We start from the raw sequence: 23,778 nt of genomic DNA, 5'->3' as shown, positions 1-23,778 counted from the left end.
TGAGAAAGCTCGGCCAATCAGCTCTCTCTAGACCTCACTCTAGACCTCCGGCTGCGAGAGGTTACAGCGTCACACGGGAATCGAATCCGCGTTTTCGCGGATGATAGGGCGAGCACTTTACCACTGCGCCACTCGAAGGCCAAACTGGAACTTTTGATCGTGTAGAATAACATTTCTCTACACAATCCCCTGCTACACTAATGTACTTATCTCAGCGCTTCACTAGTGCTTGGATACCAATGGGGTAGAAAGTTTTTTTTAACATGCTGCAGCCATGATTGGACTGCCTGCTTCACGTCTGAAATGCTAGCCACCTCAACAGCCCAAACATGTGGAAATGGCTCGGAGCGAGGTCAGGACGCTGCAGGTCGGATGTACGGTGGATGTGGCAGGAACTCCCAGTACAGAGTTCCTGTAATGTTCAAGTGGTGTTGGTACAGTTGACACAGACAGATGGCAACAAGTTATACTCTATTTTGTTTTTTAAAGATCAGGCTCAAGGATCAAATGTTTTACTGCGGCTGAGAGTCTCATCACCGTACTGTGCTTGAAGTCTTCGGTTTGACTTGAAGACCACGTGTATATTCAGACTGCTGTCATTTTGTGTCACCTGTTTATTAGTTCGGCAGCATACGCTAAGCTTGCGTCACACAGTGTTGGATGTTGGTGTTGGAGTAGATCAATACCTGCTACCAGTGTTTTTTTTACCAGTGTTAAACAGTGTCCAATTATGCATTGGAGTTGGATTTGCATGTTCTCCCTGTGCTTGGTGGGTTTCCTCCGGGTACTCCTGTTTCCTCCCATCGTCCAAAGCAGATCAGGTTAATTGGCGTTTGTAGTGTGTAAGTGTGTGTATTTGTGTGTGCCTTGATGAGATGGATTGGTGTACCCCGCCTAATGCCCTGGGATAGGCTCTCGTCCCCTTTCGACCCTGTATACAGGATAAAGCGGTATAGACTAAGAGTGAGTATTTGTACATTAGGTTTTTACCTTTTCTAAGTCTCCAATTTTTCCAAAAACTACTTTTTTAGAATGTATAGTAACTAAAGCATAAGTTACCTTTTTTTTTAACTCCATGTCTACATTGTAAAGTTTGCTTTAAATCCCCTTAAGAACTTTATAAGAGTTCATGGTTGTAAATAAACTTTATACTGTATTTCTTTATTCTGTCATTTTTACACACTGTCAGAATTTATTAACTGCCCTTCAAAATGAAGTTCTCAAGAAAACAACAAGAAAATAAAACATTCTAGTCTACGGTAATCACACATAAGATGTAGATACAGCAAATTCAAATCAGAACAAAATGCTGGAGCATTCCTTTTAAAGTATTTTAAGGTTTGGGATCAGCCTGGATTTTGAGATGTCTGCTGGTGATAATATATCAAGTTGACTGGACTGGACCTGTTGGAGGGATGAGCTAATCTGGTGCAATCTTTAAACGATCCCATGCAACACATTTGATGAAATTTTGAAATGTTTCAAAGAGCCGTTAACTCTTCAGATTCTTTTTTTTTTGCCTTTATACAAACCCAGTAGTTATGAAGAAAAACAGTCATCTACGGAATGAAGATGGTGAGCAATTTTCAACACAGTATGGAATAAAAAAAAAGTATAAAAAAAGAAGATTTGAGTCATACACAAAGCATTACCATGGAGAATAGAGGAAACAGTGGTCATGTGCAGTGCACGGATGATTCACTGCGTTGCCATGAGATACGAGCGGTCCTCATGCTATATATGGGATCCTCTTTCCAGAATCTATTTTTTCTGCAAACAAACATACAGAAGTACAGTATGTATATGAATTACACTGGTGGTGATTGCAATCTCATGATCTGCTTGCCCACATGACATGGCTGCTTGCACTTCTTCACGTCCACTTAAGTTCGAGAACACAAAGCGACAGCCCAGGAGAACATTCCAGTCTGATTGTCCCGAGGCACTAATGTCTCCTGAGATTTGCAGAGTGTTGCATGGAATTGGTGGGGACTGGAAAAGTGACAGGCCATTTACAATAGAGCCCGATTCAAACATATAGCCCATTCAAACCCATTAAGCCACTTGTCTTTGAGGAGAAATCACACTCTGGCAAGCATGAGTTAAGCAAGTTATGGAAGAAAAAAACCTGGGCCTTTGATACTAAACTTCAGCTTATCTTATATATAAATATATACGGGGGGTTGGGGAGCGAGAGAGAGGACATTTTGGATTTTTTTTAACCTTTATTACTGAAGCACACTGCAGTTACTATCAGGATGAACACAGTAGACATGTGGATGATATTTTAAAAAATAACACGCTTTGGACTATGATGGTGTGAGGATTTCCAATAAAGGGAAACTTAATGCTTCAGCATACCAAGACATATTGCTATGACAATGCTATGCTTCCAACTTTGCTTCCAACAGTGTGGTAAAGGCGCTTTTCTATTCCAACATGACTGTGATCCAGAGCACAAAGCAAGGACGTGCTTTGATGAGTTTGGTGTGGAAGAACTTGACTGGTCCTAACATAGAGCCCCCCTAACATCGAGCACCTTTGGGATGAAATGGAACGGAGATTGCAAGCCAGGCCTTCTCGTCCAACGTCAGTGCCTGACCTTATAAATGCTCTACAGAATGAATAGGCAAGAATTCCCACAGAAACACTTCGAAATCTTGTGGATGGCCTTCCAAGAAGAGTGGAAGCTGTTATAGCTGCAAAATGGGCACCAGCTCCATATAGAAATTCCTTGGGATACAATGGATGGATTGGGACCCTGTCCAGGGTGTACCCAGCCTCATGCACTAAGTCTCCTGGGGTAGGTTTCGGGACCCCCACCACCCCCCACCCCCCTAGGACCCTGAATACAGGAAAAGGCGGTACAGATGATGAGTGAGTCAATGCAGGTTTGACCAGTTTTTGTGCTTAAACTGTGAGATGGTACTCTGGAAATTTATAGAATCACATTAAGTCTTTATGGAACCTTACAAAAGAGTTTATCTACAAGGCCTATATGAAGAATGTTTTTAAGAAGCTATGAGCCCTTAAGTATGCAAAGACTTTTTAGGATTAATGAAGCGTATCCATATTAATAATAATAATAACAACAACAATTTCAACCCCTGTTTATAACTTAAACCCCAAGCGGCACAGATAGGTGCCAGCAACGTAGCACAGGTCAATGATGATTAAAATAAATATATATGTGCTTATATGGAGATGCATTTGGGTTTTCAGAAATGTCAGTTAGATAAAGGTTATCATTACTTTTACTCCCACTGACAGAATATGGGAATGACATCGTAAAAATGTAGAATTCTCAAAATGAGCACATTATTTTTATTATTACTTATTTTTGGTCATAGAAACACCCGAAAACTTAAAAAAAAACAAGTGATTATGTTTATCTGTTATTTCTTTGCCTATGTGATACCTTTTTTTAAATATCTTTATTGCTCAGTCGTGTTTGCATATTTGGTTAAAATTAAATTTCATCATTTTGACTAGGTTTTGTTTTATTTTTGTTATTTGAGTTTTAAGGACTACATAACGTTATAACCAAATAAAAATTCAAACTTCAGTGCAAAATGCTATCTCAAAATCATCATATCATTCATTTGCTTAATTTTTCTACTCTCTCTCTCTCTCACACATTACTCTCTCCTCCTTAGCCCCGATTTCAGTCTACTTCCTGGTTTTAACCTTTTCCTGTTTTATCTTTAGTACCGTCTAATTACCACGACTGTACTGTAAATCTACAACCTCTAAAGGAATTTTAGGTTCCCGAAGAGCCGGTGGCACCAGTGGAGGCCCACAGGAAACCACAAGTCATCCTGCATCTCCCCACATGTGGAATGTTTCATGCACACGCAATGCCAGCGGCTCTCTTTAAAGCCTTCGCCACATGACCACCCGCTTATAAGTTTAAACACATGATGTCACTGATCTGGGCAACGCTGCGAGGGACTGCGCCTGCAAACGATCACGTAACGGGACGGAGGTTGCCTGAGCGGCTGGGAGGAAAACATGGCACATCTTTTATTTTGTTTGGATGACAAGCGTTGAAGTAGGAAAGAAGTAGGAAAGAACATAAACAATATGCTTAATCTGTAATCTAACTATATCCATCTTCACTAAATGGTGATGATGATGGTGCTGTAAACATGGGCTAAATATTAAAGGTTCATCTGCCATCTGAACTTTAGATGAACTCTTTCGTATTCTGTTTGAAATATGATGAATATAGATGTCAGGATGGCTCACAACTCCAAGTAAACATGTTTGTGTGTGTGTGTGTGCCAAAGAAGCTACTTTTGAAGTTTATGCAACATGGAAGAGACCAATCTTGCTTCTTTTTAAAAAAAGTTGCTGACTTCAGCCGTTTTGTGCAGATGATTCTGTATGTGCCCCCCCTCCCCCCCGAAAAAAAATTCTTTTTTACTTAAATTTTTTTTAAAAAAATTTATGTCTTTTTTTTAGTTTAAATTTAAATTTTATTTGTCGAAATGCTTATAGGACTGCGGATGACCTAAAATTTTTAAAGTTTCAATATAAAATAAGAGAAATAAGATATTTTTTCAAATTAGGAATATAGAGAAATATGAAAATAAACTTAAGCTGTAAAATTTACATTATGTACAAATAATAAGATGATGGAAATAAAATAGTAGAATAAAAAAAATTTAAATATTAAAAATTTTTATATAATAATGTGTTTCACTTATATCTAAATAGGCCAAGTTTCATCTAAATGACAATTAAGATCATTGAAGGATTTGAATTCAAGAAAGATCTGGACACTACACCTAGGTGAAATACTTTTTAGCACCAATATGTTTTGGCCGAAAGCACGTACCGTAAATGTCTTGTAATTTCCATCTACCTGCCTATGAAATATAATGTTCCTCACATACTGTAAAACCAAGTGCTATGAAAAATATCTGTATGACTGCACAGTTCAGCATCTTTAGCTACAATTCCTCCAGACAGGCCTGTGTGCTGATCAGCCTCAGCTGCCTGGGGTCACCACTCTGGTCACTGGGATTCAGCCAGCCCGGATGGGAAAGAGACCCTGAGAGAGCAGATGGTTGAGCTGGGAGGATACACAGGGGCAAAAAGCTGGCCCAAGCCCATTCTGCAATATACCAGAAGTTGAGAATGTTTACAAATCCGGCACATATATAGAGAGAGCCAAAAATGTCCTTCAGGGAACCTGGAGAGCAATTCCTTAAGACTACATTAAACATAGAAGGAAGTCTGGTTCTTTGGAAGCACAATCTGAAATTTTAAATACTACCAGTCGAAAGTTTGGACACACTTTCTAACTCCATGGTTGTTCCTGATTTTTATTTCTTTCTACACTGTAAAGCAATACTGATGGTGTTTACCCAAAATATGCAATGATCTCCTTTGAACAGTTGATATCGAGATGTATCTGCTACTTCTGCTCTGTAAATCATTTATAAAGGCTCTAATCTGAGGTGCTGGTTGTTAATTGGTGATTTCTGAGGCTGGTGAATCTAAATGAACTTCTTCTCTGCAGCAGAGGTCAGTTTTGGTCTTGCTTTCCTGGGAAGGTCTTCATGCGGGACAGTTTCATCATGGAGCTTGATGGGTTTTGCGACTGAACTTGACACAATACTGTTCTTGTTGTTACTTTATTACCTAATGCCATAAGGTGTTATTCCAAACTTTTGCCTGGTACTGTATATCCCTGTGTGATCCTTATATGAGGACAGTTGAGAATAATTTTTTTGCCAAACTTCATAATCGTCAGGCTCAAATGAAGACTACAAATGTGAAGAAATTACAATATACACAACAGTAGGGTTTGGGTCTCAGGAGGTTAAGTCGAAGTTTAAGATAAACATTACCTTTAATAATACTTGAATTTATAAAACTCAACTCTAACAGTGTGCACTAAAAAATAATAATAATAACCAGAATGATTTAACCCTTTTAACCCAGGGCATGTTGTCCAAACTCTCAGTAGACAATGTTTATCCAATAGACAAGCATTTAAATTAATCCCAAATAGTTTTTTACTATTTTAAACTATTATAAAATAGTGTATAGCTAACATTATACTATCCGTCATAGTTGTGTACGTTGCAGTCGGCTAATAATAGAAACAGAAATGTGAAATATTAATTAAGATCAAGCTTGGCACATTTAAAAGAATTTAAGTTAAATATATCATAAAGGTAATCTTTTATTTAAAAAAAAAACAAAAAAAAAAACCCACAAGATCGGGAGTCAATGAGTGTTATAGCTACTAAACTAGCAAGACAGAACGAGGATGTTTCTGTAACGTCTTAAGCGTAGCGCCTGTAGGGAATGAGAAAGACAAATGTTTGTGTGGGGGAGGGCGTAAGTTGAGAAGGAAGCGCTGTCGAACACACAGGGAGGGAGGGAGTGTTAGCGATGATTAATTTTTGCTTTTAAGTGCTCCCTCAGGCCTCATCCATTCAACAAAAAGCGCATTAGCAAAATTAGCTTGAGCGGCGATGGTTCGATATTATAGATCTCAGAACGAAATACCATGCCGTCATCCAGCTGATGCAGTGCAGGAGTGCAGCGCTGCTAAAAAAACACCTACACAAATCATTCGCTGCACGTGACGATCTGTTCAATTTCACAATTGCGTGGTCGTTCGCTAGAATGACCGATTAAAACGTTCTCTAGGAAATCTTCATGTACGTGAGAAAGTCCAGAACCTCAGTTTTACAAATGAAAACTGTCCAGAAAATTTTTTTTTTTTCCAAGTTTTGAAAAAACAAAAAGAAATAATAGCAATAAAATAAGTTTGCGTTAATGTGGTCAGGCATGTGGGACTGCTTCTTTTGCTAACGTTGATATATTGGTACAGAGCGTTCCGACCCGAGTGAGGGTGCTTTCCAGTCTCCCACAGTCTTTCTTTTGTTTTCCCATACTGAATGGTTTTGGATGCGCCTTGTCAGGGCGGAATAACCCTACTCAGAGACAGGAGAGAAGCGCTTGAGCCGCATTCGAGGCTCACAATCCGGTCTCAGGCTTCAGCATCTGTGGCCCCTGGGTGACAGTTTGGGGGCACCGTGCCTCAGCTTTTCAGTTATGTCGGCTTTTGTGAGACGGGAGGTCTGACAAGGTGAGTTTTATCATAACAAAGAGAGCTACCGGTTATTAATACACGCATGGAACAAGGGAGAATAGGGAGCACCTACCCCCTGAAGGCTTATAGCCATGCTGGGACATTGTAGAAATCAGGGCTGCCAGTGAAAATGGTAAATAAAACCAGTCCAATTGCAAAGACATTATAAATATGTTGCAATATTTACAAAGAAAGATCATGCAATACATTTTTATTTGTAGCTGCTTTCCTAAAAATGAAGGTCCTATTGAGGGAATACACCAATGAGGCATAGAATTAAAAGCCCTGACAGGTGAAGTGCACTGATTATCTCCTTATGTCAGCACCTGTCAAGGGGTGGGATATATTAGGCAGCAAATGAGCAGTCAAATTGGCAAGCATAAGGAATTGAGAGGCTTATTGTCCATATTGTGATGGCTAAAAATTTGGGTTAGACCATCTCTAAAATGGCAGGTCGTCCAGGATGTTCAAGGTGTTAGTACCTTCCAAAAAAAAGTCCAAGGTGAACTCATGACATGGGCATCCAAGGTTCATTAAACCACAGGGAAAGCAAAGGCTAGCCTGTTTGGGCCAGGCCCACAGAAGTCCTACTGTAGCACAGTAATATGGACCAATGAAGAAGGTGGCCTGGTTTAGTGAATCACGTTTCCTTTTACATCATGTGGATGGCTGGGTGCATGTGCCTCATTGACCTAGACAATAGATAGCTCCAGGTTGCACTATGCATAGAATGCATGCTGGGAAAGACAGTGTAATGCCTTGGGCAGTGTTCTTATGAAAATCCCTGGGTCCTGGAATTCATATGGATGCTACTTTGACACATAACACCTACCAAAAACTAGTGCAGATCAAGTATTTACTGATGGCACTGGCCTCTTTCAGTGAGACAATAAAGGAGCTTGAGCATCTGTGGGTTGTGCTGGACAAGTCTGACCCATGAATGCCCCACCTTCCAACATAAAGGATTCAGAGGATATGCTGCTAACACCGTGGTGCCAGATACCACAGCACACCTTCAGAGGTCTTGTGGAGTCCATGCCTTGACGGTTTAGAGTTGTTTTGTTGGCACGAGGAGGAACATGCACGATATTAGTCAGGTGATTGTAATGGCCGATTGGTGTATATTATTAGCTGCCATACCATATATAGGTGGTCCCTAGTTCGAGCCCCAACACCACCATTGTTGGAGCCTTGAGCAAGGTCCTTAATCCCCAAGTTCTTAAATACAATCGGGTGTTCGAGCTGTCAATCTGACCCCAAACCCCATAAGTAGCTGCAACAGAAACGACGAATATACCTCCAGGGTGGGAAGTACTGTACAGTACACATCGCCCAATGTGCTGAGTGGCATGTACAGTAGACAGACCCTTTCACCCCTTTCATTAACACATCAAACATCATTATTATTTATAGCCTTTTACATTAATTTCTTACAATATCGTTCTTTTACTAATACAAATTGATGTATTTTCATTTTTTCATGTGGATTCCATCACATTTACTCGAAGGGACTATTTTGTATAGGAATAGTACCTTTTTTTTGGGAGGTAGGTGCAAACCAGAGAACTATGATGACACCCACAAGGACAAATGGAGAGAATGCTGAGCTCTACACACTTAATAACCAAAGCCTAAACAACCCAAAACTGAGTGTTCCTACACCAATCAATAGGTTTCCAGCCATAGTTCTGGAGTTCTACACCCTGTCCTACACGTTGTTAAGTTTTTCCAACTCTAACACATGCACTTTATGTCAAGAACCGCTGTTCATCAGCTGAATCATTTGCCCAGGAGCAGGAAATATGTTAACATGAACACAGCGTACTCCAGGGCCATGGTGTCTGAATCCATAGACATCAATAAAATTAAAGAAGCATGATAATGACAAACTAATGTCAATGAACAATGAGATCACTATGAGATGCGTATTAAGATAACTGTAAAAAATAATAATAAGAAGAATAAGAAAAAAACATGGGAGGGATGAACAGTTGCTGCATCTTTCTCTTTTTTTTATTTCCTCCAGTGTCTCGCCCGAGGAGTTCTGTTTATAACCACAAAGACAAACAACACACACAAAAAATAGTAAGGGTCAACAAGTTCAAGTATTTTTCCATATGTTTCTGCCCGTTTCCTTTTCCTAAACATGACCACTTGGGAATTCGTTGCAGATACCCTTGGTAGTTTAGGCCGTGCTTCCAACAAGACTAGGCACAGATTATTAATTCCCTTCAGACAGTAAATTCTCGCCGATCGATAGCGGCCTCGTCTAGACACAGATACGTCCAGAATCTCACAAGCTAGAGATCAAACGCGCACCCTTTTGGAGGGGGGTCGGCGGATGAGAGCAGCTCCTGTATTCTCAGAGAGTCTAAAAAGCGCACTGGGTCTTGTTTGTTCTCGACCTCTTCCCAGGGGTCTGGCGCTAACTCGCCTCAGAGCTAATGTCCCTTTATGGGATCAGAGAGACATCTGTTTATGGGACGCTGTCCCACGGCTGGGCGCAGGAACCAGGCCCCTAAAGTCATGAGCTGGCAGGAATGGAAAAAGAGGTTCAATCGTTGTCCAGTCGGTTACGGATATAAATATTAAACTAGAGGTAAATTCGGGGATAAAATGTTTTTCTCTAACGTCCTGGTTAAATAAAAATTATTCAAAAAGTGGCGGTGACTATGAAGGCTCACCTTATGTATAAAGAACAGCCAAAGCTGGATTCATCTATTTTTGTGACTAAAGAATAAGTCAGCTCTCTCTTATCATCTATATTACACTCATTATTCTTTTATTCGTGACAGTATAAAACAATTTATAATATTGTTTATAAAAATATGCGTTTATATACTGGTTACATCACAAAGTTCTAATATAGTTGGTCACACCGCACTACAGAACTGAAGAGCTGAGCAACAAGCCAGGATCTTATATGATGTCACAATAGGAGGACAGTCTAATTGGCTTGTTTAAGCCCCAGCCAAAACAAATATGGAAAAGAAGCAGGGAATGTTTTTTTTTTCCATCTCATGTTGCACACGCAAACTGTCTGAATGTTTAAACATGACCAAAAAAAAAAGAATTTTGCATAATATCTGCCCTTTAACCTTTGCTTAAATGCATTTTCAAATAAACTGTTAAGAACGCAAAAAAAGGGTGCTAAATATCTAAAAATCACCAGATGGTTGTATCCTGGCTTAAATAACAGCCTAAATAACAGCCTTTATATCGCATAAAAAAAAAAAACATGTTTTATTTTAGAGCTGATCATTAACCAGCGATGGCCCGAACTCGCGGTAACTCCAGCTGTGGTCTGGAGCCCTCGCTGTACATTTCACTTCTCCCACTGTAATGAGACGATTAGTGCGCCACGGAGCGTCTGCTCGCCATCTGGCCGCAATGTACGCTGACATCATGCGGCCTTTATGCCTCAGTAGTAAAATATGAGAGGGGAATTTTTATATCATGTGCCACAAACTCTATGGGCTTGGACTTTTTATGGCATCATCGTTATTTTTTCGCCATTAGCGCGGCCGTTCGATTCGAAACACGTGGCCGAACGTAACACGCCGTGACACCGAGTGAGGCTTTCCAGCCAAAGTATGCACAGTTAATACGGATAACGGCACCATCCCACACATGTTAAAACACTTTCCCAAAATAAACACTGTGAAATGAAGTCATTTCGATGATTTACCCTCCAACTACAACTTCCCAACATAGCCACTTTGGCGACTGCTCAATCAGCGATAACCATCTGACGAATGAAAACAGTCTCAGCCCCTTGAGTTTTATCCCTTTGCTTCATTATTTAAAACTTTGCCTCAAACATTTGTTTGGGACCTTACAGTACAGTACATGGATGATGATAATCGTATGTGTGTCAGGCCTTTAGAACCATATTCGAATTACATAATCTTTTTATTTAATGATGGTGGATTCATTTGGTTTAATGTAGCAAGATTAGTATCCATTAAATTTTTTTTACCATTGTATAGGAACCATGCTATATAGTACCACTATACTTTTGACAGAAACACAGTACAGTGCATGTGTTGATACAGTTCTTCACTATGGTGCGTGATTGTACACGGTATAATGGTACATGTACTATATTATTGGACATGGTTCTTCCAGTTACTGTGATACTATGACTCACATCAGGATACTGTCAATACATGTTTATGTATCATAATAGTAATATTTATATTATAGGGTGCTATTATATGTATTGTACCGTATGTAACATTAATGTTGAAAATCTTAATATTACTTACATTAATATGGTATTTCCTGTACTATATACCAGTACCAGTAGTACTGTATGTACTAACATTTCTGATATGGTACACTATCTACAAACATACCATATTATATAGACCTGCTAAACTTTAGTAGTCACCAATAAGTACCATAGTATTCATTAAAGTACAGTGGTAAATACTACAATTCTACAACTGTGCATAGTACCAACCCTGGTGCGCTGGTAAGTTCTATGGTAATGTCTGAAGTACCGCACCAATACTATGGTATATTGTGGTATGTACTATAGTTTACCATAATTAATTTTCTTGGGGTATTGGGTATCTTTTATAAAGTATTAAGCCTATTCTCTGGTTTCGCAAAAATACGTAGAAGTGAGAAAAATACTTATATTTTTAATTTATAGCCATAAAAAAAACATAAACACTCATAATCATGTATACTTGTGATATTTCCTTGCCTACGTGAACCAGGAATTGATATGTAGATCAGAGAAACTGTTGTGCCATCATGCGGCATCGTATCCGCCCAAACAATATTGTATTTTTATATGGGAATTTTTATTTTGTTATTGTTTATAGTAAAAATTTCAATTGTATTTGTTAAAAAATATGTTTTTTTTAAATATATATAATTGTAATCTTTAAATAAAGTGCAATCTGTGTTTGTGTGTGTGTGTGTGTGTGTGTGTGTAATAACAATTAATTAACCAAAAAAACTATTGGATTTTGAAATCTTTTAAACAGTCATGTTTATATATTTAGTAAAAATTTTAAAATTAAATGTATTTATTTATTTTATCATATTGCCTAGGTTGTGCCGGAAAAAAGGATATAAGACACTTCTCTACGCCTTGATATGATCATTAAAACCTAGTAATGTAAGTAAGTAACACCCCAGTTCTGTTACTGTCCATTATCACCACTCATGTAAATTCTCTCGTCCAGTCATTAGCACTGTCACCTCACACCTCTAGGTTGTGGGTTTGAATCCCGCCTCTGGTCTGTGTGCATTGGTTTCCTCTAGGTTCTCTGTTTTTGTTTTGTTTTTTTTTCCCTTCGCCCACAATTGGCAAACTTACAGTGTGGGTGTTTCCAAACTGCCTGTAGTGTGTGGTGTTTTTGGTATTGGTATTGGTGTTGGTGTTCCCAATAATTGGTGTTCCCAATATACAATATGATTGGTGTTCCCAGTACACATGGGCCCTGGAGCCTATCACAGGAGACTAAGGGCACGAGGCGGGGTACACCCTGAACAGGGTGCCAATCCATCGCAGGGTACCAACATGCACTCTCCCAATCATTCACACACTACAGGTAAATTTGAGAACACCAATTTTCCTAATCTGCATGTCTTTGGATTTGGACATGGAAACTGGAGCTCCTGGAGGAAACCCACCAAGCACGGGGAGAACATGCAAACTCCATGCACACACAGACCCGAAGCGGGAACCGAACCCTTGACCCTGGAGGTGCAAGGCGAAGAAGGAAAAAGAAGTAGAAAATTCTAAAATTTAAAATTATGCTAACCATTTGCATAGACATTTGTTTTTTTCACCCACCTTTTTAAAATAATATTACATAAAGTACTAAGTTACATAGCGTTTTAGGTGATACTAAGGATGGAATTACACATGCAAATTCACACATGCAAATTATGTACAGAAAAACCCGTTTTTAAACATTCTAGTAAACTATTAGTGATCCTTTAAACTCTAGATTCATATTCCACACTTCGGAATGATGTAATGCTGTGTTTCAATGCTCGACATGCATCGTTAATGCTCTTGTTGCCTGCACGGGATAAAGCGGCCCGTCATTCAGCCCGGAGAGTTACAGCAGGACTGATGCGAGGCTGAAAGTGAGAAGTGTCGACGTGCCATAATGTACCTTTGTGTCATATTGCTATGTGACCTTGGGGTCATGTGAGAGAGCAACTTGAGCCCAAAATGGAATCCCAGAACACCCAGTCAGGATCTCGCAGCTGCCCCCTTGGGCCGAATCACGCCAAGGCGAATATTTCAGATCGCCATAACAGTAACAATACAACTCTGGTATGCCGCCTACCACACATGTAACGTGTACCTCACACCACGTCAGCGCACTGAAATAGGCCTGAAATGGGGGATACGTGCTCCTGCGTTTGTCCAAACACCAGACACACATACACACGCAGACACCTGTCCCTGTCTGTCCCTGACTAACTCAGACGTGAGCCCAGGGAAAAACTTCAAAACAGTACAGATTGTGCATGGACATCGAAGTTATACACCAGTTAACTTTTGTACAGTGTGAGTTCTGAACCGTGAAGCTTGTGTCCTACTCGATCTGTTACTTTACACTACATTTAAGTAATTGAATTGAGTCAGTAAAGAGCTCCCTTCAGCTCACACTGTGCATTAACGTGATTAAATACCGTGACACACACATGGCCTCTCTTGTCTTTCACAGATAACCTGGTTGTGAGAAAATACCATCATGGAACCTTTTAACAGCTAATGGTTTTGGATTTCTAATAAAGCTTCGAAACCCTGATGAAAAAGCGTCCACTTGAACCCAACACATCAACTTAATGGTTTATACGATGAGGCCAGTTGTCAAGGGACATCTGTGCACAGTAGAGCTCGCCAAAGTTGAAGAAAAAGCCGGTTCTTACCTGCTCCACCATGCCTTCTCTTCGTTGACATCTAGAAACAAGAGACAGAAGAGTTGGTCAAGGTTGAGGTTTTCATCTTGATACTATACAGAGAGTTAAGTTCAAAGGTTTGTCTTTCGAAATACATTTGCGTTTCTTCCACTTGCTACTGAGGACTTTGTCTGTGTCTGAGGACGTGTCTTTTTTTTTTTTAGATTTTTCCTAATAACATTTTTTTTCCCCCCAAAACATGCCAATATCTTTTATCTTTGTTGAGCTGCTAAAAATAGAAATGTATACTTTTCAGTTCACTAATGAGGCAAACTCCTGATTTAGACTCTTAAGTGCTTCCATATTTTTAACCCAGAAAACTGGGGAAGGCAAATATTTACACCGATCTGTTTGGTTTATGAGTACACAAGCACTGGACTTGGACTTACATTACATCACCCTTGCAACTTGACTTGAGACTTGTCTTGGGATTTGAGACTTGGGCCCTGATTTATTGAAGGAAAGCACACTCTGGATAACACCTACAAAAAATGCACCACCTAATTCCATAACCCGGGCTTACAAGGGATTGTGATTTTTGCATGTAAAAAAAAAAATAGCAGACAGTTTTGTAAGTCTGCCTTAACAAATTTTTGGGCTTATACCAAAAAAGTGAAGAAAAAAAAAAATGCAGACCGGATTCAAAGCAAATGCATTCACAGGCTTAAGAGTGCTGCAACAGAAAAGCATTCACACTATCACCCAGACACAACAAGTTCAAATCCTGATGATGCCACAGCTGTCTGTGGCCCGGGAATCCAAGAGAGCAAAATTAGCCGTGCTCTCTGGGGGAAAGGCGGGGCATACTTTGTCCTCACGTGCAAGCGTGGTATCACTAGGCAGTTGTGGATGTTTGTGGGTTTATGCATGCAGTACTGAGCGGAGTACAGAGCTTTCCTCCGAGTGAATTGTGCCATTACGTGACACTGCAGTCATGCAGCAGTTTAAAGAGATGCAGTTGGTTAGCTTCACACATCTTGAAGGATGAAGCATGTGATAACCTTCATCAATTTGCCAGATAATATCATGTGATCTAAGAGGGATGATTAGTGTGGGGAATTGGCTAAGACTAAATTAGGGAGAAAATCTCTTAGTGATAAAAATAAAAAGTTAATAAAAAAGGCAGAAATTATTTTTGGACAAACTTCTACTATTTACTAAGTTTTGATGATGAGGTTTACCAAGATTATTCTTCAATACAGTATAACACTCACTTATTCTCTATACCCGCTTATCCCGTACAGGGTCACAGGGGGCCTGGAGCCTATCCCAGGGGACTTGGAGCACTTATGGGGTACACCCTTGACAGGATGCCAATCCATCACAGGGCAACAAGCACTCACACACACACTTAGTTAACCTAATCTGCATGTCTTACTGTTAGTTAATCTAATCTGTTGAACCTGGAGGTGAAAAGCTAACTACTATGCCACCGCACTGCCTTTATTATAACAACATGATTAAAAGTTTCTTATTCTTAAATAAAAAGTTTCTTATTATGCTGTTATTTGTGTTACTACAACAAGGCATTAGATATTTATATTAGACACTCAACACATGCCTATATCAACTCCCTAGCTTTTGAACAAACCACCGAGCACCATCACCAATAAGAGCTCTGGGCTTGTGTTTATAAGAGTCTCAGAATCACTCCTAGGACTCGTGCTAAAAGTTAATTTAGGACTAAAAATACTCCTACCTCAGAGTAGGAAATAAAAGTTATTTATGAAGTTTTTACTTCTTACCTGTAAAGATAGAAAGAGTACGTGGATGGCAATTTGTGAAACCATCAATGCAACCTGGTGCTTTGCGCAAATAGTGTGAAAAACATTGCTACCCTGTGTTAATGACGTGATGTTGGAATAAAACTTATTTTTTGGAAAGAAATTCAGGAAATCAGGAAAATAACATAAAATATAAGGTGTGTCCAAACTATAGACTGGTAGCATAAATATATATGAATAAATCACACACACACACACACACACACACACACACACACACACACACACACACACACAATTAATGATCCGATTTTATGCTATAAGGTGAAAAAAATATATCCATGCTGCTGTAAGAGCTACCAAAGTTCAATTTGTTATTGCCAACATTGTCGGCTGTGACAACCGTAAATCATCGCTGTTGCAAAGCTGTATAAAAAATGTAAAGTAGCAGTCACTTTAGTTTCTGCGGAGACATCATACAAAATGTTCGCTGATAGACCAGTTACATACCACACAAGATCTGTCCCAAAAAGTATTCCATTTTTGTCCAAACATATTTTTCAATGAGCTTCACGCACACATTGTTTAATTCCACACATTGAACATTATTCAATGTTACCAAAAACATCTCTCCTCCGTGCCTATCTCTGCCTGTATGCATTTCCTTAGACATCCTCCGGAGCTCTCCTACATTTTGATGAAGATAAGAGTTATTTCCTATTTTAGGAATTATTGATGAATTGCTCTTACTCCTACTCTTAAAAGTAGGAGCAAAATTGCAGCATTCTGAGAATGTTTGGCCACTTAGGAACAAGTTCCTACTCTGAGACACTTAGTAAATACGGGCCCAGAACTCGCAATTAAAAGCAGATAGCAATGGAAAAAGGTAATGATGGGGGCACAGTGTTTTTAATTTATCCATTAGAATATGAAGTTTTCAACTATGATATCGAAATATGGCAAAATTTTAATCAGTGTCCGAAGTGTCCCGTGATGGGCTCCAGACCCCCACAACTCTCTATACAGGATATAGCAGTATAGATTATGAGTGATAAATAAATATACACTGCACAACCCTCTGGTTATCCCAAACTTCATGCACTGAAGCACAGATAGAGTGGGATGTGTCCTTTAGTACTGTATACATCAAAGCCGAGCTCCACTTTAAAAGTCATGCAGTCCACACTCAGCCTGTGCTGTAAATTCCTCACTGCTTCATGAGATGCACATTTCAACACAAACGAATAATACCCACCTCCACCCTGCATCATTGTGAACCACACCGTCACCTGACCACTGTACTGCACTCACACCCACAGAGCTGAAGATCAGTGCAGGTCAGCATAGCTAACCGTAGGCCTGCATGATTTAACGTGCCCTCTGTCCAGCCCAGACGGCAAGTGCTACTTGTTTAGAGACAGGGTTGTGTTTCTAATCCTCAGGAGTCCTGTTTTTCACCCACAACCTGAAATTTCGATCCCTTTACTCAACTATCAAATCCCTGTAGGATTTGTAACCCTAGAGTAGCACACGCACATATTTACGTACAAGTCATGCGCAGAGGAATGTCCTGCATTCGCACCTAAAACAACACCCCAGTGTTTTCATCTTAAATGTGTTTTTATTATTATTATTTATTGGGCTAGTTCAACCACTTTTGTTTCAAAGCGTATGAGAAAAAAAAAAGGAAAATTCAAATCCCTAAAGTTGCAAACAAGTTTGTTTAGGATACGGCTTTGCCACAAGCAGGAAAGAAAGGCAAATGGATGAGGAACAACCCAAACAATGGCAAGACTTCCTACTAGAATATCATCTGCCACCTCTGCCAATATCAATAAGGGGAAAAGTTTTGCCTTCTTTGTGAATTTGGGGTACATGTACCTCTACATTTTCCATTTTCTTGAAAAACTGTTCAAATGAAATGAGTGAATTCTATAACATGACAAAAATCAAAACAACTATTGAAAAAAATCAAAGGAAAAAAGAATGTTTAAAGAAGTTTATATGTCAGAAATAGGTTTTTAGCTGAGATAAACCCGAACCAGCAACATGCCTTATCATCCAAAGGGTAAGAAGAGCTGCACTTGACTCTTCAGTCGAGCTGGATTTGTGTGTAAAGGCCATAAAATACTTATTACATAACCATCCATGTCCCCTGTCATATGCCAAGATGGCCTTCTACTTTAACTTGTGTGTTTGCTTTCTCTCTGCTCTTAGTCCCCATGGCCTATGAAACATTTTGTATGCGTGGAATTCCCCTTACAATTCACTTTGTACTGTTATATTTGGCCGGCTTGTCTATCCCCAACCACACCAGAGATCCGTGAATAAATGTTTGAGATTATATAACTTTAATCACATGGAAGGCCTTCTGAGGCCCCCTCCTGCCATTTGTCATCTCAGGCGAGCCCGTTTGTGCTGATCCTTAACCCAAAGAAAGCCAAAGTTTAATGGAGCTAAAGAATATCATAATATTTGGAAATTCTCACACTAGAGGTGTGTGCAGGACTGTTTCCCAATCCCACATCCTCCCCCTTTTTTCTTTTTGCCCACTCCCAAAGGAATTTTGACCAATTCTGCCTGCTCCCACGGAGAGTTTGACCAATCCTGCCAACAACCACAAAAAAGTTGGGCAACCACACCGTCTCCAGAAGAAAAACAAAAAGCCAACACATTCCCAAAGTTTCACCAATCCCATTTGGTCCACCAAAAGGATTGACCCATCCCCCCTTTCTTGTTTGACCAATTCTAAAAAAAAGTTTAAGCATTTCACCAACTCTTAGACAAAGATTGACAAATGCAACCCAGTCCAGCAGAAAGTGTGACCAATCCCTCCCATTCCCAAAGAACGTTTGACCAATCCCATCAACAAAACATTTGCTGACTCTTTCAGAAATTCTGACCAAGGTTTGACCAATATCACCACACCTGCGAAAGGATTGACCAATTCCATTCCTTCCCACGAAAAAATTTGATTAATTTCTTTTTTTTTTTTAGTCGTGGCCAATTCCTCCCCGTCACTAGGGGGCTCCACATTAAGGCTACTACTACCACTCAGCCGGGGGGGGGGCGAAGACAATCACGTGTTTCCTCCGAACCGCGTGACGTCAGCCGACCGCATCTTTTCGAACTGCTCGCTCACGCACCATTAGGGGCGGAGTAACACACTCGGAGGAAAGCGCTAGCCGCTCCTTCCGCGTGCGCGAGCTCACAGACGCCCCTGATTGGCTGTCGAGCCGTGGTTAATGTGGAAGCACAAGTACCTCTCATCCCTCCCCCCTGAGAGAGCTCGGCCAATCAGCTCTCTCTGTGCCTCCGGTTGTGAGAGGAAAACAGCATCACCCGGGGTTCGAACCAGCGATCTCCGGATGATAGGGCGAGCACTTTACCACTGCGCCACTCGGAGGCCCAAAAATTTGATTAATTTCCAATTGTACACACTCCTACGGAGGGTTTATGCAACCCATTATACTCCCACAAAGGTTTTTATCAAATTCCACTCACTCCTACAGAAATTATGATGAATTTCACCAAATCCTGGAGAAAATCTGTCAAATCTCCTCTGTTCCAGGAAAAACTTTGACCAATCCCACTCTCTCCAACCAAAAATATGACCAATCCCACCCACTACTACAGAATGATTGAACAATTCTTACCACTCTTACATAACATTTGGCTAATCCTGCCTGATTCCACAGGCTACTGTATTATCTTATTCACAATAAATAAATGAGTGTAGTAAATCTTTTACACAATGCAACACAAACAAGTAATACCTTTCCATTTTACCAAGCATGGTATTTCTTTGTCTTGACAACATGGCCTTACTTTGTACTTCCAACTCCAACAACAGAAGCAGAATGGTAATAAAAAAAAGGCAAAACAAGAAGGACAAGGGAAAGATGGAATGAAGACAGTGAGGGTTGTGTAAGAGAGAAGGAAATTGGAGGCAGAGAAAAGAAGAAGCCCAAGAGAACAATGCCCTCTGCATCTGTTCCAAAGTGCACCCAGAGACCTCAACCCTCCCAGATGTGGTTGAGTAAAACAGTTCTTCATCTCCTCCTGCATGAAATCCGCGTGAGCAGAGCTCTAAATTTAGCTGATGTTCAGCCTTTCACATTCAAACTTCAATACATCCCATATTTCATCCGTCACCTTTAAAACTTACAGGCTAACTGTGTTTAGGACAGTTTTTAGCCTTGGTGCCAGCACACTTGATTTCCGTGACACACTTAAATTTCTTGAATCACTAAACCATGCAAGGACAGTATGCATGTCATACTTTATGTACATAATATGATTGCATGCACTAGATGAGACCCGTGCTATTGTAGATGAACCATTACACTTGATCTGTCAGCACACACCACTACTCGCATATCTGGCAAGCGTGTTTGCGCAACACTTCCAAGAATTTTGCTGTACCTATAGGTAACAGTCAAAGTCAGAAGATATGAAGGGGAATATGTTCCTAATGTATGACTGTATGACCGACATGCCTATACAGGATGGGTGTCATAGGGAAATACATACCGTTTACATTAAATGTTTATACATACTATATACACAAAACGCTCCATAAAAACCTCCTGTATTGACCTGCCTTTTAACATACCACATGAAAGGCCAGGATTTGGAATCTCAGTAGGTATGTTGTGCTAAGTACAGAATGAGCTTACCTTATTATTATATACTTTATAGTATATTCCTATATTTTTCCAAACCACAATGGAGCAACTGTCATTAAAATCTTTTATAAGTAAGTCTTTGATTTCAAAATAATTTCAGAGGGGAAAAAAAATCCAATGCACTGTATGCAGTAGTACTCTTACCAGTCTCTGTTTTCCTACATGAGATTTTTTATTATCGGTAAAGCAATTGAGATCAAGATTGGAGGTTACAATTTGTCCTCAATGTACCATTGAAGGCAGAAGATCAAAAGAATAGAGCTCCTTGTGTGACTTAACTGTTTTCAGCAAACAGAGATCAGGTTGAAAACTAAATGAGTATTCAGTTGCAGCGCATAAGAGGCCAATCCATAACACTTAATAACACTGTTGAATCTGAAACTCTGTAAGGATCTGACAAAAGCGACAAAGAAAACTTCAAATACAGTGGAGAGAAAGCAGATAAAGAAATACAGTAAAGAGAGAAAAACTGAGAAGCAGGTTGACCTCTCCAACCAGCAGTGTTTTGTCACTTTGCAGAAGCGTTGTTGGCCCCATGGCCCTCACTGAAGCTTAACCTCTGCTGGAGCAGAACAAATCCTGGCCTCCTGAGCTGCTCTCAGCTCTGTAATCTATCTCCATCCAGCTGAGCTGCTTTCCTCTCTGCACTTATCCCACCCTACGCACCTGCAGGTAGGACTGAGATCTAACGTACACACTCTGTACAGTCTGATACGGACCAGCTGCTGGCTTCTAACTCTTGGATTTCAACCTAATGTTGGCAAATGGTGACGAATCTAATACCTGGCTATCCGATTTCCCATGCGAGCACCAAACTGGTTGATTAATTTGGATAAGAATGCAAGGAAAATAAACTAAGGATTGTCTTAGACGGACACAAACCGGATGTGTGTCAGCTTTTTCAGACATCCAAGGCAATTGAAGTCTAGGAGAAGTAAAGGCATATTTTCATGATTTTTATGGAGCAGTCTGCTCACTCTGATTTACTCCGACTACACATTTTGAATGAACTGAATGGCTAAAATGTCCCACAGTAGAAAGGAAGCGCTGTGGACAGACACGTCTACATGCCTAACTGCATTGAGTTGCTGCCATGTGATTGGCTGATTAGATATTTGCGTTAACAAGCAGTTGAAAAGACGTACCTTACAAAGTGGCCAACAAGTGTACTGTATTTCAGTTACACCTGTTTTCCTTATAGGCACTGAAAAAAACCAACCAGTAGCACCAGTACTCCTGACAGGCACTGAAAAGAACCGACCAGTACCACTAATTCTGCATGTTACATATAGTCTGGTAGTGACATTTGACTGCGTTGTATGGCAGGCATTTAGCCTTGTGTAAAATAAATCCGGTTGAGCCTGCAATTGGAAAAGAAAATCACTGTTCTGCCTTTAGAGTTTCAGATTTCTCATTTGTGAGTGGTGGACTCTATTCATCCTCTCCACAGCCTCGGAACGGCTCTGGAGCTCTATGACCTGCTAAGCTTCTCTGAGAACCAGACTTCATTTCGTCAGAGGGCTCAAAGCCAAATCGTTCTCGTACTCCCTCCAACTCAATTACCTTCTTCAAGCGCCACACATACAAATGGTTGCACACACTCACACACTTTCTCACACCAGTGGGCCTTCTCAAAGCTTTCCCCATGTTCCCATGCACCAAATAAAACCCCCACCTAGCAGTGCCATGCCGCTCAGCTATTCCAAGATTAAACAAACACATCTGGCCTTGGTTTCCAGTCGAACGGAAAAGAACCGGAATCCCACAGATATCGTACTCATTGAGACTCAGCGTTGCTCATCTGATAGTGTTTGGGAAACAACATGAGGGAGAGAGCTTTTCAAGCCTTTCGCACTAAAGCGAAGTGACAAAAGGAGTTGGAAGTGAAGCAGCTGTAAGCTCTGTAGCTTTGCTAACAGCCTAACCTTTACCCTGCTCCTTGCCTGGAGGACCGCCGGGAAACAGCATAAGGAAAAACACAGTGTAACAGCAACACAAGGGTTGGATTTGTCTCTTGGCCGGAAATAAAATGTGCATGACTGTGTGGTGCATGAGATTCCCACAGAGTATAAACAGCTTGAAAGACTGACTGCATTGGCTGTAATTCTATTAGAAATGATTACACACAAACTCAAACATTACCCTGAACTCAAAGCGTGATCTATCCGTAATAAATCCCTAGTCATAGCTTATTATTCAGTTATTTATCTTGAAACATATTAATGCTAATAGCCCAATCCCCCTGGTTATGTAGACTGGTGTAATTCTGTATTATGGACTCTAATGAACGTTAATTAATGGGCATCCAAACACAATTTCTAATGAGCATCTTCAGTGCGGCCCAAATTTTTAACTACAATGAATTAGAGTTTTTGCACTTGAAGGGTGTTCAAGTCAAACCAGGACATAGTCATGAAAAATACCTTAATTTGTCTACACTAATGCACTTAGTTCCACTTGTGAAAGTTTCCTCAGTACACCTGAGACATGAGTTATGAACAGATAACCTGCTTCATGTCTAAAATCCTGGCCTCCCAAAAACTCCTTTGATGGCCTTTAATAGTGGAAATGACTTGGAGCGAGGTCAGGACTGTACAGGACTCCCAGCTGAGATCCTTAAATGTAAAATTAATGTTGGTGAATGAGAATGTGTACAGTTCTCATGGATAGACGCAAACTCATCAATGGTCAACGTTGATCACTAACTGGCCTGAACACGACTATGTATGCTGTTTTATCCAGTGTTTGCATCGATTTCTTGTTAATTTCTCTTAAATATAATTTTGAAATTCACTGTACCATTGTCATTAGCAATGATAGTTGTCCGCCTGAGACAACATCTTCTTATAGGAGTATGGAAAATTCAGCACCAACTAACAAATTACCACCGAAATCATGTTGTTCTTTCGGATGCTCCTTAATCAAGGGGCCACCACAGCAGACCATTCGGTCCTCAGAACAACCTGGCCCTTCCTGACACAACCCTCCCATTTTATTTCAACTTGAATCCAGTGTATCCAGTGGCTGGGATTGGAACCCAAGCTTTAGCCCATGGTATGCGAGAAACCTACCCCCGAGTCACCAATGTTCATGCCAGATGCCTTTCCTGACCCATTTTTATTATATTTGGGACCGGCACTGTATCCAGTGACTGGTGTATGGGCATTGGCTGGGAATTGAACTTGGGTCTTCCACATGGTAGGCGAGAAACCTACACTGAGCCACCAACCAATTATGAATTATATGGACCAACCATTTCAATATAATTTCATATTTTATGTGTTTCAGAGTAAAGCTTTATATTAATAGACGT

General features: G+C 40.2%; 1 protein-coding gene across 2 annotated transcripts in view; it reads right to left on the bottom strand.

The window, feature by feature from the left end:
• Positions 1 to 23,778, bottom strand: part of stard13b (StAR-related lipid transfer (START) domain containing 13b) — a 105,746-nt gene that overhangs the window by 62,161 nt on the left and 19,807 nt on the right. For both annotated transcript variants that reach the window (XM_053507185.1, XM_053507184.1), the window contains exon 5: positions 14,024 to 14,054. In XM_053507185.1, the coding sequence (XP_053363160.1) occupies positions 14,024 to 14,054 (31 nt within the window). The remainder of the gene's footprint in view (positions 1 to 14,023; positions 14,055 to 23,778) is intronic.

The sequence above is a fragment of the Clarias gariepinus genome, chromosome 11 (genome assembly GCF_024256425.1).
Source record: "Clarias gariepinus isolate MV-2021 ecotype Netherlands chromosome 11, CGAR_prim_01v2, whole genome shotgun sequence".
In the NCBI taxonomy this organism is placed as follows: Eukaryota; Metazoa; Chordata; class Actinopteri; order Siluriformes; family Clariidae; genus Clarias; species Clarias gariepinus.
Note: the sequence above shows the minus strand (reverse complement) of the source record. Positions and strands in the feature narration are given on the sequence as shown.